We start from the raw sequence: 20,920 nt of genomic DNA, 5'->3' as shown, positions 1-20,920 counted from the left end.
ACCCCAGAACACTAGATATTGCTTTTAAAGATTAACTTGCATATACAACACAGTACCTTTGTATGCAAGAAAAAAATGAGTGTAACACAAATGCTAATGTCACAGCTTGTTTATAATTTATACACTATGAATCACAGTTGAGGATCTGCTGCAGTCCCATGAATTCAAACAACTAACACATTAAAAATGCAATTTTTATATAATGATGATCCCCAACTCTAATGTGGACAAAATATAATTAGGTTAATCTGGTTATTTTATCACAATCTCTGTTTTCCTACTATGGGATGCTACACATTTTCTGGCACCTCATGGTCACATTTGTCAAAATGGAATGGCCATTATAACATTAAACTGTGGCCCATTAATGCATCTAGTTTGCCTCTCCAGGGTAAATGATTACTGTAAAATAACTTGCCAACGAATGAGAATTGATCACTTCCTTGAATCAAAAAATCTATATACAACACACTTTAAATAGTAATCACTCATTTCATATTGTGCTGACATGAGTAAAAGAAATACATTTTTTTTTATCTACAGTATTATCAGTTGATATTATTCCTATGCCAAATCTGCAATCTAAAACAACAAATCCATCCTTGAAACTCCACTGGTCTTTTCAACTGTTTTAAATGATATTTAAAATATATACTTAAAAAAAAAAGGAATGCAAAGCGTCTCAGTCCCACTGCCTTTTAATGTTAAAGTGCTCAAACATGAAAAATTACATACAGTTCACTAACATGCACTACTAAAAACTAACAGATATACCTTATTTTTAACATACAACAGTTACAATTAACCAATGGAAAACTGAATCTGAAAATGTGTCTATTGTGGAAATTCAAGTATACACAAAACAAGTAACATACACAGTTAATAAAAAGTAATTCAAGTAGCATAATAGGAATATTGTTTTAAGTGGCACATTCTTGAAGTGTAAGATTTCAAGATTGGGAATTGCAAACTTAAATTTCTGACCAGGGTGATTTAATTTGTTACAATGCAAAAAAACAAAAACACACAGCAGCTCTAGTGTTTTTCCAACAGGTGGTGCCTTTTACCTTGAACCAAACCATCGCAAAAGCACCACCTTGCCAAAAAATGCTTCATCACAACAACACTGTGTCTTTAGCATTGAATACAATTATTTGTTCTTACCATTCAAGCAAATTAATAGAAAGCTAAATGAACATTAGCAATTCATAATAATGTTACTTTCATGGATATATATATATATATATATATATATATATATATATATATATATATATATATATATATCATATACTTTATGTACAGAAATGTGTAAGTGTACATTTTAGGTTTGGAACTGTAGCAAACCATACTAAATAACTCTGTTTCTAAGGAAATCCAGATATACTGTTTACTAATGTCTGAAACTAATGTCTCTCCAATGTTCCTTTTGCAGTCATGCAGGCAACTTGACTACATCTATTATTCATTTAAAGCACTCAAATATTACATTACACAGCTTGAGTTCCTCTTTTTATAATGAAGGATATTTATTGGTTTCTGGCAACCATTTTTAACCCAATTAAGTGCTTCAGATAAAAGATACAAGCTGCTTATATCAATATTATACCAATCAACTGAGAATCAAAAAGCACCATGGTGCTCAAATTCGCAAGCCTCAAATATGAATTGCTTTATTTTATTTTTTATTATTATTTTGCAAATGTATTAAATGTCAGATTAAAGTTAAACTATTTAAGAGTTTATATATTTTTAGGCTACACTGTAATAATGTATTAGTTCAATATTCATGAATCTGTTTTGTTAAACGTTGGAGACAAATTATTCGAGCTTTGGGAACGTAGTATTTTTTATTTGTTTTATTTTTTATTTTTCAAATATCCAGTGCCTGAATGAAGCATTACAATTAGAGCCAATGGAATGCCAGTTAGCTCTACAGTTTTTCACCCAAGTTACTAACAGGGTAATTAGTTCATAGTTTTGTGTGTTTAAAAAACAAATTGTACAGGAGAATGCTTTAAAGGGGTCTAACTTTTTAGCATACCATTTCAGAGTGTTTGTTTTTAGAAACTCGTAGATCTTTTCTGGGTGGCATTGCAGAAGATACCAAAAGGAATATGCTTATAGAGTTTCCAGACATCAAGAGTGCAAACCTTCAGAAAACAACTGAACAATATAAATGTGGTAGGCTGATGGGGCTGCATTGTTTGTACATAGATGAGAACTATACTGTTCAGCTGAAATGTTAGCATCTTAGTGTGTCTTAGGGTTAATATAAAGATGTTTATTTCAATATAAAAAGGTGCCATGTTGGGAGTCAGGTTCTTTTTTCTGTTTCTGTACTATGCCAATTCAGAAAAACATGCTTTCACAATCCACAGTACTTTTCTATAACAAAATCAGAAAATAGCTGTAAATATGTGTAGTATTTTTGTGGTCTTGTGACTTGCTCACACAAAATGATTTGCTGAATTGAATTTGATCTCTTATTAAAACCAAAGACAGCAGAATAGTTTTTTTTTCCTGTTGACAGAATAACTCCAGCAGCTACGTTATTAGGTGATTATGTAAGGAAATGTGCCAAAGGTCAATTTACAGGACAATCAATAATGGGAGAATGTCACCAAATACAGATATCTCAGCAATCTTCCAATTACACGCCTCTTTTTAGCCCTTTAGATTTTAGATGTCTTTAGACATAACAGACTGTAATGAGAATTTCTGAAAATCTACACATGAATTCAATCAGCCCAATAAAACAGCAAGTTAAACATGCTGCTCTTGCTATTTTTTGGTGGATGCTGTTTCCTAACCCAAGGGAATGTGATAATGCATCTTTCAAGAAGGTGTTAGAGAAAGTAACACAGATTTTCTACTGCATGGTATTTTACATTACATTACACCAGCTAGACCATGGTAAATACCCTAGGCAGGGGTCTTCAACCCTGGTCCTGGAGAGCTACAGGGTCTTCTGGTTTTCGTTTCAACCAAGCTCTCAGTTGCTTAATTGAACCAGTTATTGGCTTAATTAGTCAAGATTAACATGTGTTCCAGATCTTTAGCCATTGATGACGTAAAGACACCTATAACACCTGCAGGATTGGGGCTCTCCAGGACCTGGGTTGGAGACCCCTGCTCTAAACTGTTCTTAAGTTAACATATGTCTGAAGTTCATGGCTAAGATCCCACCCAAAAGCATATAGAATAAAAATCACACTGACAAAATCTGTCATTCCATGTAACTAGTGATATCAATATTGGGCATGCAGCTTTCTGTATGAGGGTATCAGTGTTCATTCAAACTAAAGCCTTTTTTATTGACTTAGAATGACTGCTTTATTACAGTTGTTTTTAAGGATAGGCACTATGGTTTGGTATTTGGTATATGTTAATAATCACTGGCTTTTCTAAATGATATGTGGACATCGCTAGAGGTGTTAACAGTTTCATATTATTTTTATCTGCTCACTTCCTGAGCTTCACAGAATGTCAGCGTTATATTTTCTACATCAGATTTAATAATAAAGGTGTAAATCCTTGGTCTAATTATCATGTATAAAATGTCAAAATATGCAGCCTGTTGGTGAGTTTTTCTACAGAAATCCTAGCTATATATCCAGAAACTGGAAATGTGGGATGGAATTTTAATGTGAGCACTGAAAGTCCTTTCAAAATCTAAAGGGTTAAGAAGTCTTTTCTGAGGGGGTTTAGGTGTGACGCAGGACGAATTATTATATTCTTAACCTGTCAAAGTGGATGAATCCCACAGCATTCCTGACTTTAAACTCCCAGTAATTAGCAATGAACAGAAGTCAGCTAATCCTATAGGCAGGCAAACAACAACAGCTTGCTGTGAAGAACTAATGTTTGTCTCTGGTACTGTATTGAAGTATTTAATGCTGATTGAGCTGTTTTTGAATGTAATTGCAGATTCAACTATTTTGTGGCAGCGTCAATCATTGACTTGTGAAGTTCTATTTGAACAGTCAAGACCAATTTTCCATCATTTCCGCATCTTTACAAACAAATGCCAGGTCTCTGGGACACCTGGACTAGCCACTGTGTGACATTCAGGTGAACCAGATGAATACAGCAGCAATGGGAATGATGTGATGATGCATTAGTTGCTGCGTTGACAACTCTGTAATACACCATCTGTTAACCAGCCTAATTCACTCAAAGATCAAGTGCCAAACAGTTTTAGCTTCCACAGTATATAGTTGGCTTGCTTCTCTCCTGGCAGGCAGTTTGAGCCTTGTAAATAACATGCTGCTGTTTCAGCAGAGACAGCACTGAATCCCTATGAGACACCAATCTGTGACAGGCAAACAAGAAAATAAAACTCCACATTTTCAGCAACAGCATCCTCAGAGTACTCAGCAGACCTAGCCAAGTGACGTATGATCATTCTCACATCTCCGGCTGTTGTTAAGCTTGTAGGAATATTGTAATATGCAGTATATATTTCTGTGGAATGGAGAGGGGATGTTCTGGTTAGTTTATGATTGTTTTTGTGACAGCTTTCAGGTGAAAATGTCTGAGTTTTAAAATGCAAGTTAAGGTCTACTTAATGGAAAAACCTTTTACGCTGCAAAAAAAGAAGTTTTTAATATATTTAAGACGAAGCCTGGTCTTGGTCAGAGTCAATGCTGTATTGTATGTGGTTAACTATCTGTACTTTTGTTCCAGTCATTATTTCTGTAAGAGCACCAACTGCCCTCCCAACATGGCCACCAAAACTCTATTGCTAACTCAAGTTTTCTGTTTTCTACCAGATGTAGCCCCCATCATCGGCTTCTCCAGCCTCGCCTTCCTCCTCTGCCTCTTCGGCATTTTCTTCTGCCTCCTTCTCCTCCTCATCTTCCCATCCAACCCCGCTTCCGAAATCTCCTGAATATCCAACTAGCTCATCTGGAAACAAGAGGGAGACAGCACAAGTCAGGGAGATTCAAAGTCAGGGATAAGAATATAAAGGGTTTTTAGGGGGCTCCCGAGTGGCGCATCCGGTAAAGGCACTCCGCGTGGAGTGCAGGATGTGCCCTATAGCCTAGACATTGCCGGTTTGAGTCCATGTTACTCCATTGCTGACCTTGGACGGGAGTTCCCAGGGGACAGCGCACAATTGACCGAGCGGGGGGGGGGGGGAGGGCTTAGGTTGGCCAGGGTGTCCTCGGTTCACCGCACACCAGCGCCCCCTGTAGTCTGGCTGGGCACCTGTGGGCTTGCCTGTAAACTGCCCAGAGCTGCATTGTCCTCCAATGCTGTAGCTCCAAGGTGGTTGCAGTGTGAAAAGAAGCGGTAGGCTTCGGGGGACAGCATGTGTTTGTCTTTGGCGCTCCTGAGTTATCGCAGGAGTGGTAGCGGTGAGCCGAGCTTAAATAATAATTAGATATTCTAAATTGGGAGAAAATAATAAATAAATAATTGGCGACTACCAAATTTAAAAAAAAAAGAATATGAAGGGTTTTGTAAAAAAAAAAACCTGTCACATACTTTATTTCTATTTGCCATTTCATTAACATAATGTCAAGACATAAGAAATAAACTACTGTAAATGAGTCTTATTTGGCAGCGAACACACACCAGTGAACTGTATTACTGATAAAGAGGGATGGTGTCATTTTGGAGTTCTAATTTATTTTATGTCCCTAGTCATTCACTTTGTCATTCACATAAATTTGAAATTGGACATTCTAATACTAGCAGCCCTTACAAAAAATGAAAAGTAATAACAATTACATGTGCATTTTTTATGATAAAACCATGACATGTGTTTGAGGTACAAATGCCCGTTACAAAATGGGCAGCTAGGTGTTCTTTTTAAAGTACCACAGTCTGGGTTGCCGTGGATACGGGACCCTGCCAGCTCGCCGCCATGTTGGTCCACACACCAGCACTCCTCCTTGCTCTGATCGCACTGCAGCTTCCTGTAATAGCCATCCTCATCGCAATTTGGAATGTACATCCCTAGGAGAGTTAAATGACATCAAGAAATTTGGCAGTTTAAATTTGCACTTCATATTGATGCATCTAAAACTTACTCAGCACCTGTAACATTAGTTGAAGTGTATAGGTGATCAATTTAGCTACAATACCTCAAACATAATGTGCTTCAAAACTAGTGAGGCTGACAGAATACTTTATATGTGACCAGCTTTATCACCCTCTCCACGCTGTCAGGTCTCTACTTGGGGCGGGTATTAATGTCTCTTCAGCGCCTCACACTGGAGAGGAGAAGCACACACACGTATTGGTCTCCTGTCACTCCATCTTTCCCGCAATACCATCTGACAGTGCCCTTGGGGAGTCCTGAGTCGGCGTCATGCCAAATCCGCAGGTCTCATCCAGCTGCCTGCAATGCCCATAATCTCTCCACAATGATTAGGAGGTAATGCCAGCCTAGTGCTTGTGATCTGTTTAATGAATCTCATCAGGAGTCATGGCAGCTGGCTCCTGCCAAAAGTACAAAGCTCCTTCTGAGGCCCAGAGCTTTAAGCTGCTAACACAGCCTCCTTGCTTGGTTCGAATGGCCTTGGTTGATCTTGGTTGCTCAGAGGCAAAATTGTACTTTCTTACCTGGTTTCTTTTTGGCCACCTCTTGTACCTGTATTCTCTCCAGCTCAGCTAGACAAGGTGGTTCTGTGGGGCAAGAGACACATCCGGTACTATAAGTTGGAGTTTTAAATGGTGAATGACAGCGCAAAATTTTCTTTTTTATATTATTTAATTCCAATATATTATACATTGGTGATACCACTGAAATACATTCACCAGACATAAAACAGTGCAACCAGGGTCTAAAATCTTCTTTCCTCTTATTAGCACTGGCTAATTCAAATCTTTTGGTTCTTTCCTTATATCTTTTACAACCTGCAATATGCAGATATTTCAAAGACATCACTATAGATGCTACCTTATCACTTCATGTGTTGCAGTTCAAACTCAATCACTTGGTTGTTACAATTCAGAGCCTATCCTGGCATGAACATTTGTTAAATAAAAAAATAAATAAATACACATTTTAAGTGTTGTATTTGAAATATTTTCACAAGGTTATCACAAGGTAAGAAATTTAATTTTAAGGCTTAACATAAATTATACAGAAAGACTACAACAGTAAATACTAATTTCCTTGATATATTTAATACAGTTGTCAGTAATAACACCAGGCAATTCAGGCAGCATTGTTTATAAAACTACAATATTTTATAACTGAAATGTACTTTTAGATTCTTCTTTAAATTTTTCTAAAAAACGGTTAAACTCAAGGACGTCTTTGAAAAACAAAACACCCCTATTCAGATGTCTTGACAGAAAGCAGCCCGGGTTTGAATTGGAAAGCAATGTGAGAACAGTCCCTGGCAGCTTCTCATGTTGTCACGCCATTCAGACTGTCTTAAACATTGGCTGTGTTTATGCATCACTGGTCAGTTGAAGGTGAGTGCATTCACAGCACACTGGGACTGTCTGTCAAATACAAACAGCGCTCTGCCTAGGAAATGTCTCTGTAATGGTCAAATGTGCCTGTGTGTGGGGGGGGAGGGGGCGGGAGGGGGGGTTGATAAGGTAAGGGGTGCTCCAACAAGATGTGCCAGTTGTAAACTGAGTCTGCGATTTGAGCATGCTTAGTTCAAATGTCAGAAATCTGATAGGCTTTTTTTTCTAAAGCCCACGTCTACTTACAGTACGCTTGTTTGTGTAATGCTAAGCCAAGCAAGACCAAACCATTAATTTACAGAGCAGAATATATACAGGCTTCTGTCAGAGACATGTTGCAAGGGACAAAGGGAATTGCCTGAGGGTGTAACTATTTTAGAACGTACAGTATTTGTGGTTGTACAAATGGGGGTTCAAGTTATTTATATTTTATTCCAAAAATGGCACTGCATAATTGTCAGTTGATGGACTGGTTCAGCCTTTCTCATTACATCGAAGGTCTGGACTGGCTCAAATAAACCCTTTGTCATGAAATATGGCTATAGTCAAGGCAGTTGTGGCGTGGTATAATTCCAGCAGAAGTGCAAATTGTTTTCACTAAGTATTACAGTACAATTACAGTTTATGTTTTATTTAGCACTCAGATACAAACAAGTATTCTACATGATTTACTGGATTTGGCATATATATATATACAGGTTGATTAGAAAGTAAGTTTACCACATCAATGCATCATATCATATCATTCTAATCACCCTGTATATATATATAACATACATGATAGAAGGACAGGATGCTTAATAAGCTAAAGAATGCCAAAAAGCAAGTTTTACAACAACTGTGGTTCTCTTAATATACAGCAAACATACACAAGTATGTAATGTACGGGGAGCCTCTATGGTTTTCCCAGCAGGAGATAATACATTATTGCTGACAACAAGCAATGCAAATAAATGGTCATGTTGTAAAACCAGAACAACTCTTTCCAGCTCGTACTGTACTACTTCAGGTTAACGGTTCAGATAAAATAAAGTATTACAAATTACAAGAGGCTGTTGGACCCATCAAGGATTGAGCTTCATCTCACTCTCACTCACTGTGTGACTTATGTTAACCTCATCTCTATTATCATTGTCTTTAAAACAGAATCCCCTAATATTAATGACTCACAGGCCTCCATTGTAAAACACCAGGCTGGAGCACTTCCACTTTTTGTATTTTTTTTGGTTTGACTTACTTTCTCTCCAGAAGCAGAAGCACCACTCTGCAGTAGAGACTTGTCCATCTTTGTATGTGTCACACGAATTGAAGAAAGACCGTATGCAGATCTCGTACTTGTCAAGGTTAATGGCTGCCAGTTCAGACTGGTCTAGGAATAAGTCGTTGTTGGTGTCTAGTTTGGAAAACATCCAGCCAATGGAATCCTTGCAGCTGGCCACAAGACTCTTATCTAACACTGGGGACAAATAAGAACACTGATACTCAATACAGTACCTGGGAATTACAGTTGCTTCCAATGGAGGGTACAGGGAAGCTAAGAAAGTGTGGTCACTCAGGTCAGGGGTGGTTTGCCAAAAGCAGACCCCCACCCAGGACCCCCTAAGGGAATGAGATGCAAATCTCATCCTGGTTAAACAAGAAAGACTAGAACTGAATCCACAAAACACTTTTCTTTCCTGTTGCTCTGTCTCTGCAATATCGAGGCTCAGCAGGACTAGATTACAGGCTTAGTTTTTTAAGCAATGAAACTGTTGGCAGCACCTGCTTCCACCACTGCAGAATGTGTGAGCAGGGGCCAATGCAACTCCCATAGCAATTATCCAAGACTAAACTACACCCAGAACTGACTGCTTTGAAGTGCTATTTCGACTTCTCTGACCAAAACTTTTACTTCCAATTCTATGAAACCAATTCAACTAGGAGACATTAACAATGCTGTTAAAATGATGAGTCTATAGATATTTCAACTGGATCTTAACACATTGGCATTTTTAAAATTAGATTTATTTTACTGTTTTCAATACTGATACTAATATCTGGTGTAAGTTAGTCACATACTCTTGTTTTATATTGAAATCATTATAAAGGCTTATTGGAAATACTTATATTATTACTGATTATCTTACAATAAATGTTGGTAACAATTTATGGTAAGATAATCAGGACGAGGAAATCTGCAATATGCTGTATTACAGCAGGTTAAACTGTTACATCACATTTGTACTTCACCTAATTGACATTGGTCCCTGTGATGGTGCAAAGCATAACCCATGGATGCATCACCTGACCGAAATACTGCATTGAAGAGCTTAGCAGCGTTAGTTCAAAAAATGGCATATTGCAGTAGCATACTTCTGTAAAGGTTATGATAGCCTGGTTTGTTGGTTTCAGTAAAAATCACCATGGAAACCAGAACTTGCTGTTCATTTGCACACATTCTGTTGAGTACAACAGTGCTAAAGGAACTCATTTTAAGTGTGATGTTTTCAAAGGAATCACGGTGAAACAGAGTTTGTAAAAAGCCTCTATAACTGAAAGAGTTTAATAGTGACACAGAGATATTTTTTAAAAAATGATTATGCAGGTTCTCTTGAGGAATTGTTTCCTATTATTATACTACCTATGGAACTTCTCCAAGAGTTTTATTTTTTATTTTGTATTTGTTTTATTATGGTGAATTTAGAAGAAGGTGCTGGCTACAGTCAGGTACAGTGCTGGCAGTGAATTGTGCAAAACTGTGTCAGATTTGGTGGAGACCATGAAACCCAGCCCAATTAGAACTCAAGCCTCCAGGGACAAAAGACATGAGGCGACTGTGAATTAACACATAAAGCACTAGGGTGATAGGGTGAGAATTCCTTCAGAAAAAAAGAAGTAGTGTTTGTAGCTGACTATGTTAGTGGGGTGCTTGAAGATTGTATCATACAGTACAGCATAACAGAATACTTTGCATTTCTATTTTAATATCTGCACTGTTGCAATGCCTCTGCTGTTCAACTGTTCATTATTAGTGAAGTTAAATGGTTTTACATTAACTGGAATTACAAAGAAAAATATGAGGCACAAGTGGTGGATCTGTATTTATTATTTATTGCATACTGAAGGTTACTGAAAATGCATAGAAGCTGATTGTGGATTCCCACAAGGTTTCCTCCTCACCAGACACTGTGCTCGCTCCTGGCTTTTCTGAGCTGTTCTGCTTGGCGTTCTCATGCAGAAGCTGGAACCAGTCTCGGAGACGATCACCCAGGTCAGCCAAGTCCTGTCCTGTGCAGCTCTCTGAAAGAATCCGCATGAAGAGTCAAGTGCAATCACCACGGGAAAAAAACAGGAATAGCAGATATCTAGAAACCAGAGAATCCTTGTGAAATACCAGCACAGCAAATCAAGTTCTTAGGTGTCAATCCCACTCACATGTTCAGTTGAAAGGGGATCTTACAGGTCAGTTACTGAAAATGACTTGTACTTTAGACTCACTGAGCTGAACAAACCCATATGGCGGAACAGTAGCAGGCTCTACAGTATATAATGCCCTGGAACACCTTTTAAAGGGAGCTACATGTGTTTGTGTCACCTGGGATCCTCATATCCTATTATGCACAATGCTGGCAGATCAAAGTATTATCCTCCATTATCATGTATTGAGGCTTTTCTTGTCGGCTGTGTTTATATAACTCTGCAAATACCATAGGTCTCTAACATATGGGATCATTACAGTGTAATGGTGCCGGCCATTTATTTATTTTTTTGGTATTTATCATCTGGAAACTAAAAAGTCACGTTACCTTAATATGTCAGCTTTTTACAAATATTAAACCAACAATCAATAAATATTTCAAAAAGCAAATAGTATGTCAAACTTCCTGAAAGACGACAAACATGAATGATGCCTGTAAAGAGCATAAGGGGATCAAACACATTCTAGATCATTAAATCAAATGAATAAATGATCCACTCTTGATGAAAATGTAATAATAGCTACCAAATACCTGGATTGTTCTGTTTTAGCCTCTGCAGCCTGCTCATTCTGAAGGGATTCTCGTGCAAATTAGGTTTGTAACTCATTTGAACCCCTTGTGAGACTCAGACACTAGGATTTACATTTCACACCTTCCGGCGCCTCCTCAAGACACACCTCTTCAGACAACACCTGTAAAACTCAACTCTTCCCTTCTGGACAATATAGCACTCTGCCTTTAATGCACTTTAACTTGCACTTATCTGCTCCCTATTTTACTGTATTTAACCCTGCATTTAACCCAATCTGTAATATTTTGTATTTCACCTGCATTCATATCTAACCCTGATGTAACTATCAACACTGTTATCTGCTCTTGAACTGCCCTGAAATAAAATCGCACTGTGTTTTGTATTTGCTCTTATTAGGACTGAAGTCATTGTATTTTGTATCTTAATTGTACTGTAATTCTTGATATGTATTTTTTGTATACAACTGTAAGTCACCCTGGGTAAGGGCGTCTGCTAATAAATAATAATAATAATAATAATAATAATAATAATAATAATAATAATAATAATAATAATAATATTCACAACTTTGCTCCTTTTGTAAATATCATATCTTAATACATCTGACCCATTTTTCCAAACTTGGCTCATATTGGATCTGTGTTTCAAGGTCTTACATTATTTTATTTTTTTTCCCTAGCATGTAAAAGATTCCTTCCCATAATATTATGTTTTTACTGTATTTTTCTAAAACTAGAACACATATGAATACGTTTTTAGCTTGATCATAGAAGTAAACAGTAGGATGGGGATGAAATTAGTGCTACCATTACAAGAGTCTGCAAACGGGCTACAAAGAATGTATTAAAACAAGTAATGTACGCCAGTAACATTCATCCCCCATCACGGCTGTGAATTCAAAATCAGGGGTATCAGTATGATCATGACATATATCAACAACATATATCTCATTGATCTGATATTACCAATATCTTATGCTAAATAATAAATACCAAGTTTCATGACAATTGGATAAGTGATTCTTCAGATATATGCAAAAATACAAGTGTGACACACAGATGTCCAGACAAACACCCCCAATATAACACCTGATATTCTCAATAACTTATGGTAAATAATTGTTTCATGGTTGTGTGTCACACGTACATACAGACGTACAACTGCCCACCTGCATCAGTGTCTAACCTACCATGTTTGGCATCAGTGTCTGGCGTTGTGGTGGGCTCTGTGGTACAGGGGCACTGGCCTGTGCATTTCACATTCAGCTGCTTTCCACTCAAACAGGCCTGTTGTTCCAGTTTACACTGAAAGCACACAAACAAATGACTCACGACCCAGCCAGAACTAGAGAAAGCACACAGCTAAATTGTTATTGAGGAAATCAGCTGTCTAAACAACGGCCATTTAACCTTTATTTACTTTACCATTCAGTGAAGCCAGGCATAGTATGTGTTTAAAATATTTATACAGGACAACACTGAGAACATCTCTTGTTGTTGGCTCTTTTTGTTAATGGTGTACATTTCTCATCATAGAGCTCAGAATAACATTTACATAAAAATATACAATTTTCCTCATTTTAATGCAGCCAAAAAACTGGATTTTTATTTGTACATTTTGAGTAAAAAGTTGGGTTTAAGAGTTGCTTCGGATTAGTGTTGGTGGCACTATTACATTATTCAACACTCACTGTAATTTTCCACAGAATTAAGGTCATTCTTTTTTTTATAGGAAAATCAATGTGTATGTGCTCTATATGCAGTATTGAAGAAAGTTGGTGGTTCATGTTCTTTCATGGAATTGCTGTATTTGTATTGTGTTGTTATAGTACAGCTTTCTGCTGGTTATATTAGTCTTTGACGGGTACAGATTGACAATACATTATTTCTTACCTGAGAGGCATAGTTGTGCCCGTCAGACCCACACACTGGGGCAGAAACAGACACTGGACACAGCTTGCAGCTGTTTTCATTGAGCTTCACGGCATGCTCTTTGATTCTAGACAAAGGACCAAAGGCAAGTTATACGGTTTGCTGCTTTCCTGTGACTACAGCATGTATAATCTAACAGAAAAGTTGGAAAAATACATTTAGGTCAAAATCATAAGAAACGTTTAAGGAAACTACCACACTTGGAACAAAACGGCAATGTTACTAATAAGGACTGGTACTGATATGATATTGCTTTGGTTCATACCATTGTGATACAGTTGGTATTTAAAAATATGAATATGTTCAAACTGATATAATTCTCTCAATGGCTCATGCCATTGAAGTTGCACAGTGACTTTAGAACCTCATAGAGTTCAAACTGATGGGTGTCTACTAGTAGTTCAAGCCTTACAGTGCTCGTCTTTAATGTGGTGTTGTTTCTCACCTGTGCTCCAGCTTCTTGCGGTTGACGCACATGGCTTTCTGATAGCCCTGGGCGATGCAGATCTTGTGTCTACTGCATTTCACTTTCTGGCACGGATCCTTGGTGGTGTCCACAGCTGCAGAGAGACAGTGATTCAGAACATCATTCCAGGGAAGCAATCTGTGTACCGCCAGTCTCACATAGATCAATCACCACATGGGTACTTCACTGCCTTGTGTCAGCACAAGGGAGGCACTAATATTTCAGCCCTGTCTGCTTAAACAAAGGCAAGGTGTCTGGCTTAAACACAGATTTTGTATGGTCTTAACTATTTTATTCTTTCTTCTTAATAGAGAACTGACAATAACATATACAATGAGAAGGTCTCTATATAAACTGCAAACCCACTCTATTTAGGGATACCAACCATATTCAAAAACAATACTTGAGCATTAGTGTTCACTTGTGACTAATAGCATACAATCACGCAAACATCAGGCACGTCTTAAATGTTTTTTTTACAGGCAATAATCTGCTAGAATCCGGTGCATTGATTGTTTCAGATAAATGCACCTAATTACTAGACTGGTGTCGTGACCGGTACACTATTGCTGCGGTTTATCCAAGCCCACAGCTGCTTTTCAATCAAAGATGTGATATTGGTTCAGTATTTATACTGGGAAAGTCCAAGTAAAACAATGCTAGTGTACATCATTGCTGTATGTACTATACTATGCCAAACTCTCCCACTGTCAAAATGTCATTGGGTGGTCTCCACCACACATGGCATATTTGTACAAGTCTTCTTACAGAATATCTGTCTTCCTAGGCGATTTTGTATTTGTCATAACTTTTCTTTAAAACTCTACTTCAGAAAGGAGAACTCTACTTCATAAATTAACTACTGTGTTCATTAGATGCTACTATATCATTGAGACACTTTACTAGGTTTGGCAAATGGCTTTGTCCTTCAGAACACTTCAGACTAGCTGCAGGAAGTGATGTGGATAATGAACAAAACGATAAACCTGTATTATTATCAGGGGGTTATTTATATCAAAGCAATATATGATGTAGCCAATTGATTTGTTTAATATAAATACAAAAAAGTGTAGCATAATATGATACCAAGTACTTTACTGGATTAAAACAGTATTCACATAAAAACCTAATATCTTAGTTTACAGATTGGGGACCTAATATACAGTTATTTACTTCCTGACTCCCAATTGTCCCTGTGAGAGAATATATATATATATATATATATATATATATATATATATATATATATGGATTAGCAATCTTATTCTGTTGTTTTCTTTTCAATAATCTAGGATTTAACAGATTTTGATTGTGTATCTTTTCCTACACGTCGCGTCTCTCTCACTCCCCATTCACAGTGGGATCAATGGTTGCATTTCAGTTCATTTATAGTGATGTATCCGTGTAATGGAGGCAGTAATAGGTCAGTGCAGTATCAGCTTGGTGGACACCTGTCAGACCGTGAAAGATCTCTGCTTTAACATACACTCTCTCTGTCTCATTGATTTCCTTCAGAAAAAAAATGGTCAGCCAACGAGTAATACACAAGACCCTACAACCAGTGCAGGCTTTTCACACCCATTTGTTCATTGATCTCTCTGGCAGTGAAACTGCAGGCGTCTAGTTTACCAAACTCAAAAAGAGTCACTGTCTTAATCAAACCAGCCATAGTTTTGGTTTAGAGTAAAGTGACATGAGCTGATTTACTGTTCTTTTATCCAGTTTTCCACCTGGTTGCCTGATGAGTTCAAGTCATATCCTATGGATCAGAATGTTATAAATTCTATCTTGTTTTTTTGTAGATAACCAAGGCCTGCTTACTCAATTTAAATAATGCTCAGTATGAAAAAGGCTGTTCAGTTGCCGCAGACACATCTGAGTGCTGCATTTATTAATGATCCTACAAAGAAGAACAAGGATATTGATCTTATTTTGGCCAAATTCCCACAAAGGAGCTTTAATTTTCTACGACAACATGGACCAACAGACCTATTTTCTTGATGTTTTTTTTTTTTTTTAACATTCTGAGAATGTAGCACAGTTAGAATCACTTTGAACCATTAGACTTCAGTGCATTCTACTTTTGTATTTGCTTGGGATATGTCTTATTAGCTAGCTTGAAGCTACTTATGACCTGAATACTGATATTCCTTCACTTCTTTAAGTATGAGGAAATAAAAGAAGGGAAAATCTACTGGACCATGTGCACAATGATGATATAACATACATACATGTAATAAGCCAAGCTTGTTCCTGCTATTATAAAATTCTCTTCAACCGGAGCCTAAACCAGCCTTGACAGCTTAAAGTAAATAGGAAGAGGATGATATTTCCATGGAAACAGGCACACCATGTTGATCCTGCCACGTACAACACAGGGAATTTCAGGTTTTTTCATTTGGACGACATAAGCAGGGAGTATTGCAGGGAGTGTTGTGTTCTAGAAGAATATGCAGGCTGAAACAGTGTCATGTTTAACAGCACATTTAACATATACTTTGCACTATGTACAAAGCCATCTCCTTTATCCTTTGTTTATAGTTATCTTTCCAGAGTGTGCTTATAAAATGAGACATTTCATGAATACTAGGTAATTTTGTAATAGCAAGGAAAGAGGATCAGAAATGGTGCTGTTATGATCAGTTAATACTTTATACAGGCATAAAGATGCACTGATACCATGCAATCGTTTTGGAGGGACACTCATCAATAATTTGTACTCTTGGATATGGAAGCACCTGCCAAGTGAGAACCTACTAGCAGTCCTCAGTCAAAGTCTGCCAGCTTTTCCGACCATTGTGACTTACACTGACTTGCAACAGGGAGCTTTTTGGCTAGAAGATGAATTAGTGAGGCACCAACTATTCACAAAAGTGTTTATAATCAAAAATCTCTTGGAGTATGTGGGTTAAGCATTTTTTATGATGCTCTAGTACCAATATGTGAATTGCCACCGGGACGTCAGCAGACTAAAAAATGACACCAATGACCATGTAACTTTAACTAGAATATATCATTGTGATTTTGCAATGCCTGAATATGCAACATCCTTCTAACTTAACTTGTGCACTACCTCATTAAGTGGGTTTTAAGAAAGCGGTTGATCAATAGGACCTGTTAAATGTGTCCCTTTAGGGTAGGATCAATATTATTTAAATAAATATCGCCCCGCACAGCTAAGTGTACGGTCCCTTAACATTAACTATTCAAAAGATTGGACAGACTGATGAACACATTACTTTGGAATAATAATCATGCCTGTCCTGTCTTTTTAAAAAGCACATCCTACAAAGCAACAAAGTGTGTGTGTGTGTGTGTGTGTGTGTGTGTGTGTGTGCCTTGCTGGACATATAATCACTTCTTCTTAATGTAGCAGTGTCTCACAATCATAATCAATTGTATACTAAACAGACATATTGCCGCTACATCTGTGATATGAAAGTAAATGTTATTCGTAAACTACTGTACAATAAAACACACAATAACCTGACATTTTCAACATTAATTTTAAAGAAAATATGTAACAAAAATATTATAATATCTCTCTCTCTCTCTCTCTCTCTCTCTCTCTCTCTCTCTCTCTCTCTCTCTCTCTCTATATATATATACAGACGTGCTCAAATTTGTTGGTACCCCTCCACAAAAAACGAAGAATGCACAATTTTCTCTGAAATAACTTGAAACTGACAAAAGTAATTGGCATCCACCATTGTTTATTCCATATTTAATAGAAATCAGACTTTGCTTTTGATTTTTTATTCAACATAATATTGTAAATAATAAAACAAATGAAAATGGCATGGATAAAAATGATGGGACCGCTAACCTAATATTTTGTTGCACAACCTTTAGAGGCAATCACTGCAATCAAATGTTTTCTGTAGCTCTCAATGAGACTTCTGCACCTGTTAACAGGTAGTTTGGCCCACTCTTCCTGAGCAAACTGCTCCAGCTGTCTCAGGTTTGATGGGTGCCTTCTCAAGACTGCAAGTTTCAGCTCTTTCCATAGATGTTCGATAGGATTCTGATCAGGACTCATAGAAGGCCACTTCAGAATAGTCCAATGTTTTGTTCTTATCCATTCTTGGGTGCTTTTAGCTGTGTGTTTTGGGTCATTATCCTGTTGGAGGACCCATGACCTGCGACTGAGACAGAGCTTTCTGACACTGGGCAGTACGTTTCGCTCCAGAATGCCTTGATAGTCTTGAGATTTCATTGTGCCCTGCACAGATTCAAGGCACCCTGTGCCAGGCGCAGCAAAGCAGCCCCAAAACATAACCGAGCCTCCTCCATGTTTCACTGTAGGTAAGGTGTTCTTTTCTTTGAAAGCTTCATTTTTTCGTTTGTGAACATAGAGCTGATGTGACTTGCCAAAAAGCTCCAGTTTTGACTCATCTGTCCAAAGGACATTCTCCCAGAAGGATTGTGGCTTGTCAATATGCATTTTAGCAAATTCCAGTCTGGCTTTTTTATGTTTTTCTTTCAAAAGTGGAGTCCTCCTGGGTCTTCTTCCATGGAGCCCACTTTCGCTCAAAAAGCGACGGATGGTGCGATCAGAAACTGACGTACCTTCACCTTGGAGTTCAGCTTGTATCTCTTTGGCAGTTATCCTTGGTTCTTTTTCTACCATTCGCACTATCCTTCTGTTCAATCTGGGGTCGATTTTCCTCTTGCGGCCTCGCCCAGGGAGGTTGGCTACAGTTCCATGGACCTTAAACTTCTTAATAATATTTGCAACTGTTGTCACAGGAACATCAAGCTGCTTGGAGATGGTCTTGTAGCCTTTACCTTTACCATGCTTGTCTATTATTTTCTTTCTGATCTCCTCAGACAACTCTCTCCTTTGCTTTCTCTGGTCCATGTTCAGTGTGGTGCACACAATGATACCAAACAGCACAGTGACTACTTTTCTCCATTTAAATAGGCTGAATGACTGATTACAAGATTGGAGACATGTGTGATACTAATTAAAGAAACTAAATAGTTTGAAATATCACTATAATCCAATTATTTATTATCTTTTCTAAGGGGTACCAACAAATGTGTCCAGGCCATTTTAGAATATCTTTGTAGAATAAACAATAATTAATCTCTTTTCACAGCTTCTTTGCTTTATTCTATGACATAGCAAAGGCATGCAAGTATACATGATAAAATAGCTTTTAATTTCATCACTTTTCAGGAGGAATGAAGCATTATTTCAATGAGCTGTAAGGGTACCAACAAATTTGAGCATGTCTGTATATATATATATATATAATGATATTAAAGCAGTTTAACAGCAGTGAACAAATAAGTATTAAAATATAGATAGTTCAAACGTAAAATTGATGGATGTGCACTGTAGAAGAAATAATAAACTTTATTCAGGATTCCTCAGATGAACTGCCAACATGGCATGATTCAAAATGTGTTTTTGAAATGAAATTCTTCGGTGCACTATGTGACAGTTTAGCAGATGAAGGACTTTTATATGTCCAAACCGTACTGAATAAATGGTATTTATTCTACTTTGTGCACATTCCTGGATTTTCTTTATTAAAGTTTCAAAGTTACCCTGTCATTGACAGCAGCAGCAGCAGAGGCTTCACTGGGTTATATGCAGGAAACCTACATTTCTTATTAATATCAGCTAGCTTTCATTTCAAAAGATAAGAAAGTTTAAATTCCTAGATTTGAATGGACATAAATACAAATGGATTTTTTATTTATGGAACATATTAACCGCTATATTTAATATTAAACATGTTTGACTAACATGCTTCAATTTTATTATGCTACTGTAATGGAAAGATAAGTGTCTATAATAAAAACTACACAATTAGAGACTTACTTTCATCTGAGCCCTGTCTGTCATCCCAGGTACGAATATAATCATCCTGAAAAGAAGAAAAAAACCATAATACTATATTAATGCCCTTGTAAGGAATGACAACCAGTACTTTAAAATCAATTCTCTAATTTGATGCTAATAAACTTAAATGAACCCTTTATTGTTGTGCCAAAATAGAAATTCATTCCGGATTGCTGATGTCTTCTTTAACAAATATCTAGAACTGATTCTTGAATATCAACCTTCATTGTATTCATAGAAACCTTTGAAAAAAATTATTCATTTCAGTCAATGCTCTGCCTGCAATTTGAATTTAGAGCCTAGCATGCTTATTTTAGAAGTAAATTGGTTAATCTGAAGTTACACTTCAGAAAGCTCCTGGCTTATTAATCTTTTTCCACAAATTGACAATTTTTTTCAATTTATTACAAAGTATTTTAATGTGACTAAATGTAACACAGAACATATACAGTTCATTTTTTCCAACAAAGTGTTTCTATGATAAACATTAAAATAATTTGATTAGAATCCCCTGGAGAACAGACAGGCAATCGTTGGCACTCTAAAAGCCTAAGAGCATTCTAATTGTTAGAGGTCATTCATAATAGGTCAGAAACAGCTTTAAGACAAATTTCAACTGATCTGTGAGTCAGAGCTCTGACTAGATCCAACCTTTGACATTACATTGTGAAACAACAGATCAGCCGTGATACTTTCAGCACATAATGAACATTCCAGAATGTCAACAGCTGTTTATAAAAAATGGTTCCAATCAGCATGTTTTGTGATTAATGTGACATAAGCTGTGCCTATGAATTTAATTAGACTTAAACAGTTGAATAGGAAACATTACAGAACAAATAAGTGACATGGCAGGAGTCTGGGGTTTCAATCTTTGAATTACTGTGACCTCCGAGAAACCCTCGGGGGAATAGTATATGTAATATACAGTATATTTAGTACATGTAATTTTCATCTCCTGCCCATGTCTATAAACATTTAAATACCCATATATTCCTATTTTAATCAGTGTTCTGTTTGCAATTATTGTAATGTGTTGGGAGGCAAAAATGCTCTAAGGCATTTCCTTGTGTTTTATGCAGAAATATTAGACGCATCACTTAGGTTTCCCTCTCCCAAGGCTGGAAGTGTCTAATTATTTAGAATATGCATAAACACAATGAATATTCACTATTCAGTCATTTAATTAAGTCAGTACTTCACTGGAGCTGGTTTTATTGGCTTTCTGTGAAGGTTAACATA

General features: G+C 37.0%; 1 protein-coding gene across 1 annotated transcript in view; it reads right to left on the bottom strand.

Annotated features, from left to right (window-relative positions):
• Positions 1-680: 680 nt before the first annotated feature.
• LOC117418409 (testican-2-like) overlaps positions 681-20,920 on the bottom strand; it is a 43,403-nt gene continuing 23,163 nt past the window's right edge. The window contains exons 2-10 of the mRNA XM_058985017.1: positions 19,658-19,703; positions 13,804-13,918; positions 13,320-13,425; positions 12,617-12,731; positions 10,597-10,716; positions 8,675-8,893; positions 6,577-6,639; positions 5,830-5,967; positions 681-4,911 (exon numbers count right to left, since the gene is read on the bottom strand). Of these exons, the coding sequence (XP_058841000.1) occupies positions 4,769-4,911; positions 5,830-5,967; positions 6,577-6,639; positions 8,675-8,893; positions 10,597-10,716; positions 12,617-12,731; positions 13,320-13,425; positions 13,804-13,918; positions 19,658-19,703 (1,065 nt within the window). The 3' untranslated portion in view covers positions 681-4,768. The remainder of the gene's footprint in view (positions 4,912-5,829; positions 5,968-6,576; positions 6,640-8,674; positions 8,894-10,596; positions 10,717-12,616; positions 12,732-13,319; positions 13,426-13,803; positions 13,919-19,657; positions 19,704-20,920) is intronic.

The sequence above is a fragment of the Acipenser ruthenus genome, chromosome 13 (assembly GCF_902713425.1).
Source record: "Acipenser ruthenus chromosome 13, fAciRut3.2 maternal haplotype, whole genome shotgun sequence".
NCBI classification, from domain to species: domain Eukaryota; kingdom Metazoa; phylum Chordata; class Actinopteri; order Acipenseriformes; family Acipenseridae; genus Acipenser; species Acipenser ruthenus.
Note: the sequence above shows the minus strand (reverse complement) of the source record. Positions and strands in the feature narration are given on the sequence as shown.